Source organism: Fonsecaea multimorphosa (assembly GCF_000836435.1).
Source record: "Fonsecaea multimorphosa CBS 102226 unplaced genomic scaffold supercont1.29, whole genome shotgun sequence".
Taxonomy (NCBI): domain Eukaryota; kingdom Fungi; phylum Ascomycota; class Eurotiomycetes; order Chaetothyriales; family Herpotrichiellaceae; genus Fonsecaea; species Fonsecaea multimorphosa.
In genome coordinates, this window is record NW_015971663.1 from 303,217 (window position 1) to 319,875 (window position 16,659).

The 16,659-nt window shown below is 52.8% G+C and overlaps 8 protein-coding genes across 8 annotated transcripts; 6 read left to right on the top strand and 2 right to left on the bottom strand.

Moving 5' to 3' along the window:
* Nucleotides 1-30: 30 nt before the first annotated feature.
* On the top strand, nucleotides 31-1,034 carry Z520_10345 (uncharacterized protein; the record flags this gene model as incomplete). Its single annotated transcript, XM_016780838.1, has 2 exons — nucleotides 31-150; nucleotides 213-1,034. The coding sequence occupies 2 exons, from the start codon at nucleotides 31-33 to the stop codon at nucleotides 1,032-1,034; spliced, it is 942 nt and encodes a 313-aa protein (XP_016628131.1).
* Nucleotides 1,035-1,507: 473 nt separating this feature from the next.
* On the top strand, nucleotides 1,508-3,227 carry Z520_10346 (uncharacterized protein; the record flags this gene model as incomplete). The annotated part of the gene is made up of 2 exons (XM_016780839.1): nucleotides 1,508-1,545; nucleotides 1,619-3,227. 2 exons carry the CDS (start codon nucleotides 1,508-1,510, stop codon nucleotides 3,225-3,227), a joined length of 1,647 nt encoding a protein of 548 aa, XP_016628132.1.
* A 292-nt stretch (nucleotides 3,228-3,519) lies between these two features.
* Z520_10347 (uncharacterized protein) lies at nucleotides 3,520-5,019 on the bottom strand (the record flags this gene model as incomplete). The annotated part of the gene is made up of 5 exons (XM_016780840.1): nucleotides 3,520-3,791; nucleotides 3,869-4,457; nucleotides 4,603-4,673; nucleotides 4,789-4,858; nucleotides 4,963-5,019. The coding sequence occupies 5 exons, from the start codon at nucleotides 5,017-5,019 to the stop codon at nucleotides 3,520-3,522; spliced, it is 1,059 nt and encodes a 352-aa protein (XP_016628133.1).
* Nucleotides 5,020-5,737: 718 nt separating this feature from the next.
* On the bottom strand, nucleotides 5,738-7,843 carry Z520_10348 (uncharacterized protein; the record flags this gene model as incomplete). Its single annotated transcript, XM_016780841.1, has 10 exons — nucleotides 5,738-5,930; nucleotides 5,994-6,099; nucleotides 6,155-6,327; nucleotides 6,381-6,448; nucleotides 6,494-6,888; nucleotides 6,940-7,044; nucleotides 7,162-7,183; nucleotides 7,273-7,310; nucleotides 7,362-7,553; nucleotides 7,603-7,843. The coding sequence occupies 10 exons, from the start codon at nucleotides 7,841-7,843 to the stop codon at nucleotides 5,738-5,740; spliced, it is 1,533 nt and encodes a 510-aa protein (XP_016628134.1).
* Nucleotides 7,844-8,297: 454 nt separating this feature from the next.
* Z520_10349 (uncharacterized protein) lies at nucleotides 8,298-10,829 on the top strand (the record flags this gene model as incomplete). The annotated part of the gene is made up of 5 exons (XM_016780842.1): nucleotides 8,298-8,390; nucleotides 8,443-8,820; nucleotides 8,912-9,352; nucleotides 9,467-10,400; nucleotides 10,498-10,829. The coding sequence occupies 5 exons, from the start codon at nucleotides 8,298-8,300 to the stop codon at nucleotides 10,827-10,829; spliced, it is 2,178 nt and encodes a 725-aa protein (XP_016628135.1).
* A 693-nt stretch (nucleotides 10,830-11,522) lies between these two features.
* On the top strand, nucleotides 11,523-13,841 carry Z520_10350 (uncharacterized protein; the record flags this gene model as incomplete). Its single annotated transcript, XM_016780843.1, has 5 exons — nucleotides 11,523-11,593; nucleotides 11,662-12,696; nucleotides 12,747-12,824; nucleotides 12,875-13,121; nucleotides 13,167-13,841. The coding sequence occupies 5 exons, from the start codon at nucleotides 11,523-11,525 to the stop codon at nucleotides 13,839-13,841; spliced, it is 2,106 nt and encodes a 701-aa protein (XP_016628136.1).
* A 431-nt stretch (nucleotides 13,842-14,272) lies between these two features.
* On the top strand, nucleotides 14,273-15,149 carry Z520_10351 (uncharacterized protein; the record flags this gene model as incomplete). The annotated part of the gene is made up of 3 exons (XM_016780844.1): nucleotides 14,273-14,415; nucleotides 14,453-14,595; nucleotides 14,674-15,149. 3 exons carry the CDS (start codon nucleotides 14,273-14,275, stop codon nucleotides 15,147-15,149), a joined length of 762 nt encoding a protein of 253 aa, XP_016628137.1.
* Nucleotides 15,150-15,559: 410 nt separating this feature from the next.
* Nucleotides 15,560-16,369, top strand: Z520_10352 (uncharacterized protein; the record flags this gene model as incomplete). The annotated part of the gene is made up of 3 exons (XM_016780845.1): nucleotides 15,560-15,706; nucleotides 15,760-16,164; nucleotides 16,229-16,369. 3 exons carry the CDS (start codon nucleotides 15,560-15,562, stop codon nucleotides 16,367-16,369), a joined length of 693 nt encoding a protein of 230 aa, XP_016628138.1.
* Between the last annotated feature and the right edge of the window lie 290 nt (nucleotides 16,370-16,659).

Sequence of the window (16,659 nt, forward strand, 5' to 3'; positions counted from 1 at the left end):
CAAACACTCTCAAGGCTCTCATCTCGAATCATGACCCAGGACGAGGCTTTACACTCCCTCCAGCGCACTATCTGGCAAGCTCGACTGCCTCTGGAGATCCGACTAGCCGCTTCAGAATGTCGTACCTTTGATGGCGCTGACCCGTACCTGGTGAGTCTTCGTCGAGCCCTGGGCCCCTCCAACAAATGCACTGACTCCAAACGTGCTTGTAGATTGCTTTTCCTCGTTTGTCGTATCTTCCGCTCCTTCTGCCACGCCTGCACACTTTCTTTTCGCCCTCACTGATCGCCGATCCCGAGACAATATCACCCTATACCGGCTATTTCACATTTGACAATGTCCCCTTGAAAGGGCATCTTCCGTTGGGGCTGCTCTACGATGTCTACGTGGTGTCGACTCAAGATGCTCGACCAGATCCATCATCTTCGGACCCTCTACCCTTCAAGCTAACGCTGCATTTTACGGCCGACCCAGACAAGCCAATGCTGCCAGATGCAAGCCCCGTTGTCCTGCATGACTCTTTTATCAATTCCGTCAAAGAAGCGGACTTTTTGAGATCTGGCACCGCGAAACCCATCATGACCTTAGGGGCTCAGGAGAGCAAGGCTCTGTGGACCTCGACCCAAGACAACGACTTGCCGACCTTTTCCAGGATCCATAGCTCTTTGGTGCCAACACCAGGCCAGATGAGACATATCCCTTTGCGACTGTACTTACCCTCTGCACCAGACCAAGACCCGAGCAAAGCCCAAATCAGAGTGTTGCAGTCGCACATCGCACCCACTGTCGCGGCAGCCGGAACTCAGAGCTTGCCTACCGCAGCGCGAGGCGTCCCTGTAGGACAAGCTCAAACATTGGGGACGGCCTTGCATCAGCTTGTCCCTGGCCTGTTTCCATCTCGGAGGACGCCAATCCTAGCCACACCGCTTCTGCATGGGGCACCCCTTCCTATGAGTGCTCACCTTGAGGAGCTGGCCAGATGGGGCTGCTATGCCGATGGCTGGGTGTCGGTGGTGATAGCCATGCGTGGATAAGGTGGAGGACTCTTCGACATGAGGGCACTACACAGTGCAGTGGCCATGAGAAGAGGCTCAAGGCCTGTGCTCTAATTATCCTAGATGTTCTTGTTTGTCTTTGCTGTACCCCCTGGTGGTTCCCTATCGCTTGTCGACGTCATGTGTGGCTGACAGGCTGTTAAAGACCCAACCCCCTCATCCCGCTCAGCCACACTGGATAGTCACACAACTCCAAACTTCCGAGTCCATCTCAGCCATGAATCACGTTGCAATAGCCGCCCGCCTGCGCAACTTCACATCTTCATCCACGACCCTCGAACCCAGGCTAATGATGAAGATGGCTTCTTAGAACGATTTACATAATACACCCTTGGCTCGAGACAGTGCAATGCTTCTTGGTGATGTTTGAAACTTATCCGCGCCTTGCTGCTTGTCGTGCTTCAACGGACCAAAGTTGACTGAACCTGAACAACTGAACGACCCTCATCACCATGCCACCGTTTCCTGGGGAAGAAACGCTAACTGCAGTGTAAGTAAGGCGTAGCCCGATGCCTGTGACTGTTTTGTCTCGACGACAGTCTGACACAAGTTTTGCTCCTCAGATATGCCGACCTCCACTCTTACTTCACTGCGCCGTCACCCCGGCCGGCTCTACATCGCTTCGATAAAGCCGCCTACTTCTACGTCTACTACAACTCCACGAGACACACAAGTCGCATCGAGGCCGCCATCAACCCTGGCACGCCAGAGCAGACGGCCTTTCACGGCTTCCTCGACGGCGCCAAGGTGATCAATTCTCACCGATTCCCAACAAGAGTGACGTTCGTCGTCGATGGAGTCAGTGCGCCGGCGGCCACTTCCCCCTCGTCTCCGCGTTCAGGACGAGACCCCGACGAATGGCGTCTAGCCAGTTCAGATCCGCGAGATCCTGGCACGTCCAAATACCGAATCCACACGATTGACGCCTATTTCTGGAGTCAGGATGATTCAAAGTTGGTCCTGGACATTTTCAAGAGGTTGCTACAGCCCGCCCAATTGGACATTGATGACGATGTGCATGAGGAACAACCAGATCACCATGACATGGTCAGCCCCGTGGTGCAAAACCTAGAGCATGTGGCCATCTCAGATCCGGCATACAAGGAGGTGCAACATGATTCTCCGTCAGCCCAGCACAGCCATCCTGTCCAACAGCTGCCCACTGCTCAGCCAGCGCCTCCAGCAGCTGTCTTTCGCGCTTCTCCAGGCGGCCCTGCGGCTTCGGCCTCGCCAAACTCGGCCACTGCCAGCATTGGTGGAAGATCGTCGGTCAAAGACTCGAAGCCGGCCGCCACAGACTACACTCCGCTCGCGTACAATCCAGCGGCGCCAGCGGCACCGGAACCTATCGCCCATAGAGAGGACACGCCTCCTCCGATCGACGCCGTTGACGGAACGGGGCTCGCTGCGGCAGCAAGACATGATCACCCTTACGTACCTCAGCAGCAGCATCCACAACCATTTGCCGGCTCTCACACTGCTCAGCCTGGCGCATACGGCGGACAATACGGCCCCGTACAACCATCATTCGGACCGCACGCCACCACCTCGCCGGTGCCATCCTTTGGACCTCAAGCAGCGGCCACGGTGCCACCGCCGTCCTTTGGACCGCATGCAGCATCACCCCCACTTCAGACCTCCCCGCGGACATCTGTGTCAACAAATTTCGGCCCGCCGCCCACCGGTGCCAGTGCTACGGGTATCGGTTCCGACAGCGGCAGTCGTCACCCTTCAGCAGCCGCTCAAACGTATGTGCCTCACGGGCAAGGGCAACAAGATCCAAATGCGCATATTTTTGGCCAACAAAATGTGCAAACTCCAGGCACACAGTTCTACCAGTCCATCAACGGTCAACCCCACAAACCACTCCAGCATGTCCAGCCCCAGTACCCGGACTACCTGGCCGCTGGCCAAGCTCCACCTCCTCCTTCTGTTCCTGCTCCGCCTCTCGGGGGTTACTCGACCTACAATTACGCACAGGCACAGCAAGCCCAACCCCCCGCGGGAGCCTATGACATCCACTCTCAAGTCTACCGGCCGACCGAGGCGGAGCACCACTCGCACCATCACAAACCATCCAAGTCAGGGTCACAGCATAAGCCGTCACACACAGAGAAGATTGAGAAGGGGGTGGGCAAGTGGATTAAGAAGATTGAAAAGAACTTTGGGTGAATCGAAAGCGAAAAGACAGATGGATTCGAATGGGGTATATGTATGGTTTATTCTTTTATTTTATTCATTGGGTTTTCTGGGCGAGTTTGACGACATTAGCAAGCGTAACGGGTAGTCAAATGATATCCTTTCTGTCCTCGATATCGGATATCCCCTTGAACAAGCACACGTATTTGCTTTGCAGTTCTGAGTGACTCCCTTTGCATCTTACCCATTGCTTGGTTTGCCGACCATATGGTTTCAGCCTCCCTCCGTTGGTATCACCATATCATCCAGCAGTCCCATTTCAAATTCATTGCATGCCTTCCGGAACGAGCGCGATCCGACTCTTGACCCTCCCGGCGTGCAAATCCTCCAGAACCTTGGGGAAATCCGCCATGCTCCCCGTCTCGACTTGCGGGGTGATGACGCCCCGGGAAATCAGGTCCAGACTCGCGACGAGATCCTCGACCGTCCCGCCATAGCTGCACAGGATGTCAAGTTGTTTGCGCACCGCGACGAATGAGGGGATTGTCACTTCGCCACTCAGTAGGCCTACTAGGACGACGGTTCCGGCGTGGCGGACTGAGGACGATAAGGTCAGTGGCTGCTGCTGCTGCTGCGACGACAGGATAGAAAGCACAAGGGCATTATGGACTCACCGCTCTCAATGGCGGTCCTAAACGTCTCTGGCACCCCGACGAAATCGATCGCCGTGTCCACTACTAACGATCTCTTCGCAACCCAATCACTCACACTGGGAGTGTTCACGGGGACGACATCCTCCTTCTTGACCCCGAACTTGACCGCCTCGTCCAAGATCTCCTGCCTCTTGTCCACGACGAGGACCCTCGCGCCAATGTTCAAGATCATCTGTAACGCATTGAACCCCAGCCCGCCGAGGCCGTACAGCAAGACCGTGTCGGATTTCTTGACCTTGGCCCGATTCACCACGGCGTTGTAGGACGTCACGCACGCATCGGTCGCGACGGCACCGGCAGCCGCACTTACCACGGCGGGTAATTTGACAGCGGCGCTTTCGACAACCGCGATGTACGGAGCAAACGACCCGTGCGCGTTTCCAATCCCATAGTGATCCCCCGCCGGGCAGATCTGTGGGACGCCGGCAGAACATGTTGGACAGGTGGCACTTCCGCAGCCGGGGACCGATAGGATCGATACCATGTCGCCTGGGGCGAATTTCGTGACTTTGGCACCGACCGACACGACTTCTCCGCAGCCTTCGTGGCCCTTTTGTTTTCAAGCATATGGATTCAGTATCCGCCCGGATGCAGATAGTCATATTACAACGCGCTGGGAGACAAAGACAGCCGCTTCAATGCTGTGACCCAAAAAGAAGGGAGAAGACGCAGTGCTTGCTCTCTGAGCTACATACCAACGTATACTTGTCAAGATAGCCCGGCGGCTTGACTGGCGTTTGTAACAATGCGAAATCGCTGTGGCAGACTTTGCCCCGTACGTCAGCATCCCATCCTCTTAACAAAAGAATCCCCTTTAAGTGATAACATGTCCTCCCCCCTCGAAGATATAGAAAGAAGGAAAGAGGGCCTTCCTCACTCACCTCCCGCGGCGTGGATTTTGATCAGCAAGCCATTCTCGCCAGGCGTAGGCACGGGCACCTCGACGCGGACCTGTATCGTTTGTTCTCTGGCAGTTAGCAAATGCAATATCTCCTAGTCAAAGGAGGGCAACGAAATTCGCAGAATGGGGGTTTCGCTAGAGGGGGCCTACATACCGGCTTCGTGCTGCCGAAATGCTTCTGCCACGCTAACATGGTCTCTGGAACGTCCATCGTTGCCGTTATTGGATTCGGACAAGAAGAGAAGGAGAAGTAGAAGGGGAAAGCAAGACGAAAAGGAACGACCTGTTCTTCAGACTTCTGCGAGCTGAATTGATTGAGACCTTAGATTTCTGGTAGGTACATATGTCCCTGCATGGACTAGGTACCTAGGTATGTAGCGACGTAAGGCCCCCGCCCATCTTCCGTACTTTCGGCAATTCTGGATGGATGAACCTTATGGGCGCACTAGTCAACGGTCATACCTAGGTTCAGAGCTCATGGACCGAGTAATAACATTCATGATAAGCACAGAGTATTTATACGTGGTAAGTCCTGGCACCAACATTGTAAGATGTTTCAACAATATTGTATCTATTCATTATTTCGACATTAAGCGTCCCCCACTCGTCCCGTCGTATGTTCTCTCAGGGGCTGCCGGGGCTATCGGGTGCAGGAGCCAATGACTTGTTACTAATCCGAGGACTTGCAGTACTCCTTTTCAACTAGGTAGCCGATATGCCCTTCCTACTTCCCAATGCTCTGGACGCCACATGTGCATACCGAAGCTAAAATATGTGCAGCGTGCGCCAGAATGTCAACGAACGGGATGAAGCCAAAGCCATGAGCGGCTGCTAAAGATATATCGTGAAGGCTTGCAACGTGATAGACCATGATGTGACCCCCAGCCCCCATCGCCGTCACAACCGACCCTGCCAAAACGGAGACGGCTTCACAGGCCGTAGATAAAGGTATACTTCTTGTCGCCATATCTCTGAGGGTTGGTCTTCTCGTCCTCGATCTCTTCAGGGCTCATGGCGTCCACCTTGGCTTGCCGTCGCCTATTGACCGCGGCTAATGTGAACCGGTACGCAAGGTATCCAGCCAGCGCAACTGCGATGAACCCTAGCGTCACGTAAAATGGGCTGTGGGACAGGTCAGTCGTCGGGCTCACATCAAAAGCAGCAGCCGTCATGGGGTTGACATACATCAGGTACTTCGGCGCATATGATGACCGGAAGAGTTGGGAGCCGATGACTCCGGATAGATTTCCAAACCCGTTCACGCCCAAGACGAGAGCTCTCTTCCCAGGTTCTTAAGGGCCGTCTATCAGCAAAATCTCTCAGAGCTTTGGGCTGCAGGCACTTACCAGGAGTGTTCCCGCTCAGCCAAGCCACGGTCAATGGTGCAGAGACATAACTTCCAAACAACAAGATGCACAAACCAGCGTACTTGCCGCCGTGATGTTGGACAGTCACCGTAATGATGAGCCCGACGAGTTCAATCACGAGGGAAACAAAGATGTGATAGCCACGTTCCTTCCTAGATCACCGACGTTAGTGGTTTGTTAAGTAAACGACCGGCGAATTGCCTACCTTCGATCGGAGCTGATGGCGAAAATGTACAACCCAACTGCTCCACAAATATATGGCGGCACAGACATCTGTTGAAATCAGTACCTTGCCCAGGCAGTGCATGAACAACTTACCAAGTTCGCCTCAATGGACGAGTATCCCAACCCCTTCACAACAAGAGGTAGAAAGACGGAGAATGCTTGGCCGGGTATGCTGGCTAGTATATTGAAGCCGAGCACATACCAAAGCTTCCAATCTCTTGCTGTCTCAACCACATCACGTCTCGTCAACCTCTCCTTCTCGAGCCCACTATTGCCATAGGTATGCTGCGCATACATCGCGCTGTCTAGGCGGATGCGCTCCACGGCGTATGCGCGATCCTTCTCTTTTAGAAACCACGCACTCCCCGGACCGAGAGGCAACCAAAACCACGCAATGATGGCGATCAAGCACGTGGCGCCGCCTTCGATGATGAAGAGGTACTGCCAATTCTTGAGCGAACCGGTCGTGATGTGGAAAACACCGTACGCTTTCTATCATCAGCGTTCTCACCTTCGCCATCGCGCGGGGAACCACTTACCGATAGAGCCAGAGAACGCGCCAGCGATGGCATATTGACCATAGAAGAGGCCGATGCGTACGGCGAGGTCGTAGCGCGTATAGAATGTCGACAGATAAAAAACACCTTAGTTACCCCTAAAGTCAGTGTTGCTCGAGTAAAGTTTTCCACGGATGCCATTGTCAGGTCACCACTTCTGCGCAGCTCGGTTGAGAAGTCCTCCAAGAGAGAGACTGGACCTACAACTAGGATAGAACCCCGCTTCCTGCACATCGTTAGCATGAAATATTTCTATCAGGAAAGACCAGTCCTGGCTTCTCAAACACCAGCCCAGGGCACGCGAGGAAGACTTACGAAAACGCCAATGAGCAGTCGCGTAGCAATCAATGTAGCTAGCAGTGTGTCAGTAGCTTTCTCGAAGGCAATGGATTGCTCCATCATACCTCGTCCTTTGATAAAAGCCTGGCAAATTGTGAGGACGCCCCAGCAAACCATGATGACAGGTACCCAGTACTTCGCCCCGAGGTATCTTCCGACGGCGGCGGAGGGAGGTTGAAATAGTACAAAAGTAATGAAGAACAAGCTCACAGCCAGGTTGAGATCGTCTGGATGGGCTCCGATGTCCGTGGTAAAGCCTAGTACGATGGGTTAGTAGTGGCACGACTATGGGTGGATTGGACTGACCTTGCGTCTCAGCATTTCCCACGTTGCCGCGATCGAGGCCGTTGAAGAGGTACAGCAACGACAGAAAAGGCAAGAGCGCGATGTCAAACTTGCGGTTCAGCGCTCGGCTCATGGCTTTCTCTTCATTTGTCACGGGAATGTGGCCAGCAGGCACACTCCGGCCGGCCTCAGGTTCGGTTTCAACGGAAGACCAGCCAGCCTCGACATGGTCCGACTGTAATTTTTCAGACATTTGAGGCATCTGGGTCGACAAGGGAGGTGTTTTTAGAACAAGTGGTCGAGCAGAACTATGACTTTCGAATGTGTTGAAAAGGGATCATCTTCTCATCCTCACTTTGAGCAAGTAATCCAGCTTTATAGCACGCGCCCAGACATGGTAGTCAATGTTTTCGTGCACGGGTACCGGTGCCGCATATACCAACACTTGCTAGCGAAAACTGAGACGTGGAGAGCGCTAATTAGGGTGAGGAGAAGAAGTCAGAGATGTACTAGTAGTTGGTGGGGAGGAGCAGCCATCCGGAATGGGGAAAGCTAAGCCTCTGTCGAACAATGCGCGCGGATAGAGTACCCTGTGCAACTCCAACGGACGGCAATTTGTCTTCTTCTGCCATATCCGTCCATAAATACTGCCGGGGGACCAGCTTCGATCCGAGTTACTTAGACAGAAAGCTCCCGCCAAATACAAATCGACCATGATGGCATTTGACCACGGGGGTGCCCAGGAGCGCACGAAGACTCTCGATATAGGCTTCAATGGTGTTTCTCTGTCGACTGACTTTCGTGGGACGGTATGAATGGCTTCGAAGTTATCCAAAGGATAAAGGCTGAGAACGATGACAGATTCTGCAAATAAGTGCATTCCATCCAAAGCATGGCATTGTTCTGGCGGAACCATATGAGCAATTCGATGGAACCAGATTCAGAGACACTCCGTATGTACGAGAGTACCGAGCCCGAATGTTGAAGTCTATCAAAACGGGCAAGCCAGGCTTCGGGTTGCGCTTCGATGTCGAGTCCCGAGACACCAAGATAAATCTCGACGGGTTGGGGCGAGCAACAGTATCTTTCCGCACAGTTGACGGACTTGCAATCACGACGTGTCTGCGCGTCACCGAGGATGGAGAGGTCATTCAATCTTTGGAGGTGAAGTCTTCTTGTGACTCAACGTGCCATCTGAGGTACACCATGGACTATGGTATCAGCGTCAACCGGGCATCGGTAAGTATTTCGCATCACAATATGTTGCCATGGCGGGAGCTTTCCAGCCTTTCAACCCCGTCTCTTCTCAATGATGCTAATGATGAATCAGTATGGACAACTTACTGAGGGTGGGCCGATCCCAATTCCCAAGTCAGAGAACAAATTCAGTTTCGCCGACAGCGGCCGGGGCTTTTTGATCGTCAACGTTCCCCTTGGTGCACACCTTCAAGGACATATGGAAAGCGACGGTCAGCTGGTAGATATAGAGGAGGCTGTCCAAGAAAAGACTTTCGTGAACTCCCCCGTACAAGCAGCATATTCTCAGACCTTGGAGGTTCCGCCACGAGCGTCGAGGACGCTGACAGCAAAATTCAACTTGCGACCGGGAACAATTTCCCAGACCTCTCGCGGCGCAGATATTTCACCTGCCGCCGGGCTGCCGCTGCTCTGGCGAGACCACCAAGAGAATATCGGCAAATTGATCGTGCGTCGGAATCTTGAGTACATTCTGGGTAATTGCGCCGTCCCACTCTCGCCTTCCAAACATGCCGTTTGCCTCCTTACAGATCACGTTGCTCTACCGCTTGGTTGGATGAGAGACAACTAGTAAGTTTCAATAAGTCTTGACCCTTGATTATCGCTGCTGACCCGAGAAAGTTGGCAGATTCAATTCTTGATCCACGTATATCGGAACCTTGGTAAATTGACAGATCGAGAAACCTGCGCCGCTTACGGCGAAGTAATCAAGGCCACGGCGAAGGGCCATCTGACCTGGATCTTCCGATATGCACAGCGGCCCCACCAGTTTTGGCATCGGTCATATCTCACGACGGGCCGGCCCAAAGACGGGGCAGTTTTCCAGCTGGACCAACAGTGCTATCCGCTACTGGAAATCTGTGACTTCTGGGAGACCTTTCCAGGGGAGCAGGCATTTGTGGAGGAAATTCTGAAATCAGATGCTGTGTCTCAAGTCTTGGACCTCATTGAATCAAAGAAGGATCCTTCCACGGGACTCTTCTCGACCGATGAAACTCCAGGCGATGACGAGGTGGAATATCCGTTCCACTTCTCTAGTCACGTCTTGTTATGGCACGCGTTGTCCAAGCTTGCGAAGGTGTTGATGCAGGTGACGAGTTCTTCCATGGGGAAGAGACTGGCTGGTTTCGCCGAAGATGTGCGTACCGCAACATTGAAGCACTTCCTGTGTTCTGATCCAATGCGAGGTGCGCCGTCCTTCTCGTACCTGGTGGATGGAATTGGTCACCGGACATTTTACCACGATGCCAATGACCTGCCAACCCTTCTCGCTCCTCTGTGGGGTTTCATAAGGACCAGCAACGAGAAGCAAGCGTGGCACAACACCATGAACTTTGCATTCACGGCTGCAAATGAAGGAGGGTACTATGGAGAGGGAGCCTTTGGAGGTCTAGGAAGCGTCCACACGCCAGGACCGTGGACACTGGGATACTTCCAGGAGTGGAAGTACGCCCAGATGACCGGCAATACTCAGGGAGAAACTGTCGTATGGAAGAAGATCTGTGGCGCGATGTTGTGGGATGGGACATTCTCGGAAGCGGTCGACGGTCACTCGGGGATTTGTACGAGCAAAGCCTGGTTTAGCTGGCCTGGGTCGATGATCGGGAGCGGGTTGCTTCAGCCGGGAGTTCGAGAGAGGTACCTCTAGCACGGTCGGAGCGAAATACATCGCCAACGTAAGCGGGAGCCTGAAGATCACCGAAACTGCGAGCGATCAATTTTCTACAGCAGTCGGCAATCTCTCCACCGCTACATATTCGGGCGTGACAGGCACATTCTCGATCTACAAGATTGATTTCACAAAAGCCTCTACCGCATTCACCAAGATCGCCTCTGTCCACAAGCGAAAGATCTTGAATGGATCGACGCATGTATCGAGCAACCCCTCGATCATCCTTGCCGCGGATTCTGAGCAGGAAATCATCTACGATATCAATGCGGTCACGGGAGTCGTTTCCGCTGCCATTCAAAGCGTATACGCGCACGCATAAGCATACGCATATGCACGCTAATATTGGCCCCCACAAATTAAGCCAGTCTTCGCATCTATAAACGGACGCGCTGCTTAATGCGCCAGTGGGACACACTCGACCAAATGACCCAGTGATGGCCCGAATAGTGTTCATAGTTGAAATATGTGGTTTTTCGGAGTAGCGCTGTGGGCAACAGGGGCGAAGATATATATAATAGAGCCGTATGGTATTTAGGTATCTAAAGGAGAGAGAGTGTGTAATAGCTAGGTACCTAGGTACCTAGGTAATGTATAAAGAGTGCTAAGCCGCTAATAGCTCAACAGCGCCGTTCGAAGGCCTTCGGCCGAAGGCCTCAAACGGCTAGTAGTCAGTAATGGCTTTGACAGTCTTTACAACCCTTGGCATCCCTAATAGTCACGTGCTCGTCCAGCCATCCAGCCACCTCTGAAATCATGTGGCGCTAATAGGTCACGTGACTACGCCACTAGGTAGCTGCAATCCCTACGGGACCTTTCAACCTCAGTTTGACACAACCCTCCTCATCCATTCTCACTTTCTATTAACGCTTGAAAGGCAGTTGAAGGTGAGTCGAGGTGGCTGCGTGCTAGAATATCCTCCACAAGCATCTCGTCCATCTTTCTGCATCACCAACGCGCTATGTCAGCCGCCCCGAAGTCATTCCATCTTCGTCTGTGGTGGTAGGAGCCGCGCATGGAGCGTCTACCTGTCAATCCGCGACGACATAGAATTGCACCGGAGCAACGGAAGAGAGTTGCGCAAGCGTAGGCTCCCTCCCCCGCCCCTTGCATTGCTTGCATGCCTTAAAACTCACTCCGCTTGTTGAATCAAGATGCAATAATTGCAATGTGAAACGCGCCAAATGCTCCGGAGGCCAGCCATGCGAAAGATGCCGCAAATCGTCGCGCGAGTGCCTGTATCCTGAAGTTGTGGAGACTGTCTCGATTCCACGCCGCGAGCATGACGCGCTCAAAGCTAGGTGCGCGTTGCTGGAACAGGCACTCGCAGAAGCCATCCCTTCGCCACGCGAGAGGGACAAGTTGATGCAGCATATTCCAGCAAGGCACAGTGCCCCCGAAGGATCACGCCCTCCCAAAAATCCTAGTCAGGATATCGCCGAAGACACCCAACAGGTTCGGGAAGGACGAATCCTTCAGGATCCAGACGGCACAGTGCGCTACCTTGGTGAATCTTCAGGAGCCACGTTTCTAAACCACTTGCGAGAATACATGGCGACAGTATTCCCACAGGCATTTGGAGCCGCGTCGTCACGCGCCTCGAATCCTGATGCGACAGCTTTTATCTCGGCATTGGGAAAATACCAAACCCACGATAGTCGTCCTCTGCTGACCTCTACGGTCGACCCTCTCATATCGGCGACGAATGAACAAGCTGCGGCGATGCTCTTGGAGTTCCAACACTCAGCTCAGGATGGTGGAGGGACTTTCGCTTCCGGTGGCATCCATTACTGGATCAATGTCCAAGCGGTACTGGACGAGTATCGAGCTTTTGTTGACGGTGTGAGGACGATCGAGGCCAGTCCCAATATCGTGACCGCCAATGCGGCATTTGCTGTTGCTTGTCAATTCAACTCAAAATGTGCACCACCTTGGGAAACCGGATTCGGACAGACCTTCTTCGCTAGAGCAAAAAGCCTGTTGGGAAATCCCCTTGACCATTCAACCATCAATGATGCAACCGTCCTGGCTCTTCTGGGGGTTTACCTGCTCAACAGCAATCGCCGTGACGCTGCTTATATCTATATTTCTATTGCAATGCATATTCTTATCGTCCATGGAGTTCATCGGGCTTGGATGGTCGATGAGCAAGGCAAACGACTGTTCTGGACCGTATATGTCCTAGATCGGTAGGCCTAGAGCTCGACCCTTGATCTTCAGTCTCGCTTACAAGTCGCAGTTGGCTAAGTTGTTTGATGGGTAGACCGGCCCTTATTTCCGACGACGCCATCAAATTAGACCTGCCCCGTGATTCAAGGTACACCCAGTCTTCTCAAACTGTACGCGTGGTGGACTGACAGGTTGAAGTAATCTGCCTCCTGCTGCTGGTCTTCGCGCCCATATCGAGCTTTCCAGGGTCTCGAACTACATAGTCTCAAATGTGTATGATGTTGCACGGCAGATCGAGGAACCCCTCATGACAACCTTATGCATTCAGAAGTCCCTGAGATTATTGAGATCTTGGTCCGAAAACCTCTCTGCCACGGTTCTAGCCACAGAAGAGAACTTGAGCCTCGATCGGGCTGTTGGGGAACTGCACATGGCGCACAATCAGGTGAGGTGATCGAGAGGCCCGGGGACAACTCCGCTGACGTCGTAGCTTATTATTCTGACTGTCCGACCTTTACTGTTTATTAATGTCAAGAGAGTCACAGCGGACATGCTTTTGAACGGTCGAACCATTGGTCATGAGATATCGCACAAGAATGAACTCGATCTCTGCGCAGATGCTGCGCGAAGAAATGTCCATCTGTGGCATCGACTTTTGAACCTGCAACGACCAGCAAGGCTGTCTGTTTCCAGCGTGCATTATTTGTTCAACGCTGCTCTCGTGTTGCAGCTTTATCAGCTTCTGGGCCATGGCGAGGCACAAGACTTTGAGGAAGTGGGTTTTGTCATTTCCAACCTGGATGTGGACCAAAGCAGCAACAAAGAGTACGCAGCCGATTGTGCCAGAGTCCTCACCGACTTCAACTCGCTCATGGCCAGACTCCAAAATGTCGATCTGTCAAAGGCAGCCTCCCGAATAGAGAATGTGCGCGACCGTGTACACGGCTTGCCGTCCAACTCTTCAATCATCCTCTCTCCCAACAGTGAGACCAGTGTGACAAGTTGGACAGAGTCCCACCATCAATACCGATCTGATTCTAGCGAAGTGAATGCCGAACGCACCGACTTGCCCATGTATGATCATCGAACTTACAATGAGCTTCTTTCTTGGCTAGAAAGCGATGATCTCCAGCAGAAGTTCGACTTCCCGCACCGCTTTGGATGAACCTCTGCTCACAAGTCTTGACGGGTTGAGAAACGTCAAACCTGGCAAGTACCGATAACACTGGGTAAGGCCAGACTCTGCCATACACAAGGTTCGACATCTGGATGACGCTATCTCGGACTTTTAATGGCGGCCGACCACATAACAGGGCATAAATTTCAAGAGAACAACTTGTTGCCGACCCTGGCTTTTTCCTGGCTTATACGGACGAAACGGCTCACGGTCACGTGCTGTCAGCCAGCGATTGACTTGATAATGGCCTCTGTCATTGCTTATTGGCTTATGACTGGATCAGTGCCCTATACTTCAATTGACCATGAAGCCAATGGAGACAGACACCATTTTTATGTCTTGTCTGCAAGATATATACTGCCCAAGACTCCTCCAGCTCGAAAACTCCAAATGGCTGCACAGGTTCAACAGCTTTCACAATGGCTTCTCCTCACGCCCCCGTTGATCGGTTTCTCAAGGGCATCAACACAGCAGATCTCGAGCTCATGTTGAGTGCCTTTGCATCGGATGCTGAGGTCATTGACGATGGAAAGAGTTTCACCGGAGATGCCATTACAGCCTTGTGCGAACCTGGCCGAGTATGCAATAATCCCAAAAAGAAATGCCGTGCCTAGACCCGAAGGGCTCGATGCGAAGTCCGCAAGCGTCATGGGGATTGCCTGGCTGACAGCTTACCGCATGTTGTTCACCCAGGCAAAAGTCAGAGCCGGCCAAACCGTTCTCGTGCAAGGATCATCTGGTGGTAAGCACCCAATTCAGCAGTCTGGATATGCCTGGGTTATACAATGCGCCATGACGGCTAACTTAACACCATCTACAGGCGTGACGACAGCACTCATTCAGATGGGCTCAGCCGCTGGCTTCCGCGTATGGACAACGGGGCGGACGAAAGCGAAACGCGAGCTCGCAAGCTCGCTTGGTGCAGAACGTACTTTCGAGCCTTCAGCAAAATTGCCTTTTCTTGTGGATGCCGTCTTCGACCCGGCGGGAGCATCGACAATTTCCCACTCTCTATCCTCTGTCAAACCAGGCGGAACGGTCGTGTCGTGCGGGATTCACTCCGAGGGCGGCTCGTCAGATGTCACGATCGACCTGTTACACCTGATGGCAAACCAGATCACTTTGACAGGGGTCTATACGGGCACGCGGGACGAATTTGTCAACCTGCTGGATTTTGTGACGGCTGCCGGTATCAAGCCGTATATCGGCAAAGTACTGCCTCTGGAGAGGGCCACCGAGGGACTGAGGGATATTTGGGAAGGCAAAACGAATGGGAAAATTGTAATCGAAATCTGAGGAAGTGAGGAAGTGAGTATGTGTACTCGGTACTGAGTAAGAGAGGAAGTGTCAGAGAGGAAGTGAGACTGTCAGACAGTCAGACAGTCAATAAAACTCCGAATGAGCGCCGAGCACGCCGAGGCGGAATCTGCCGAGTCTAATATTGCCACTAGAACATAAGAGGTATAACGCAGTACCCGGTAATTTATCTGCTAATTGGTTGGTGGATGACGGCTACGCTCCTCGCTTATCTACAGAAAGTCATCACCGACATCGACTCCTCGATATAAGTTCAACTGCTTGCACCTCATGAGCAACGGTCAAAAAAGAGGTTCACCACAGTGGACTGGTGCTCATGCAACCCATCACAGCTTCCAGACTTGCTACTTGTTCTTCTAGCACCCCAAGATTGTCATAAGACTACTCCCATGGCTCTTTGGACTGGCTTTCCGGCCGGCACCGGACTGAAGCTGAAGGAAGACGCATATCTGGTGCCCCGGAAGTCACTCAAATGTAGAGCAAAGAGCCATGACTTCGAAAGAAAACTCTCGTGCAGATTCATCATTTCTGGAGAGGTACAGTTGGGTCTCCATTGTGCTCCGCGATGGAGGCTCTGACGTTCTTGCAGATCCTCGAGAATATCGATCCACGATCCAAGGGCCAATCTATTCTTTTAAAGATGCCCTATGAGATTCTTCTCGTCATATACGACAGTCTCGCCCACGCCCCATCCCAGGTTGCCTTGGCACTATCCTGTAAACGCATGGCTGTTGTGGCCCGAGACGTTCAGCTGTCCCTCTCACCCACCTCGCCAAAATATGCGGGGTTCCTCCCCCGGGCTGTCTTTGATGTCCCGGAGCTTATGACCCAGTTGAAGCCCTGGATGCCGGCTGACTTGCGTTTATGCAACCACTGCCTCACCAACAGACCTCGCCGCGAGGAATATTGGGACACCATCGTGGGCTGCGAGATCAGCAACTTCTGGATCCAGAAGACCGGTTGGAACTTTCACAATGCGAGCTGGCACAAGCAGGTCCACGACATTTGCCCTGCCTGTCAAGCTTCTTGTACAATGAGCGATTTTAATGACTGCGAAGGTTGTCGAGCCCTCGGACGCCTTGGCGACGTGGACTGGACCAGAGTATCCGACTCCTGGAGAAGGAGGACAGAAGAAGAACTTCGAGCCGGTCGATTTGCAACTGGCCCCGAATGAGATGGTCCCAAACCGTGAATGCTAGAGGACTGGCCCTAGACTGAGCTGGATGCCGATTTCTAGTTCGATTCATTTCCACGAGTTCAGCCAAGGATGTTGACTTCCCAGCACTCTCATGTGATCGATGCAGATCAAATGCAAGATCAAGGTGGCATGCTCGCTAGCCATGGGTACGTTGTCTATGCTCCGGAGATGACCAAATCCGCCTGAGGGCACAGTTACAAAGAGGCCATGAGTCAGAAAGGAGTGTAAGGGGGCTACACCCAAAGAAACGGAAAAAAACCAGTATTTCGCAATATTGCCAATCCAGGTGGT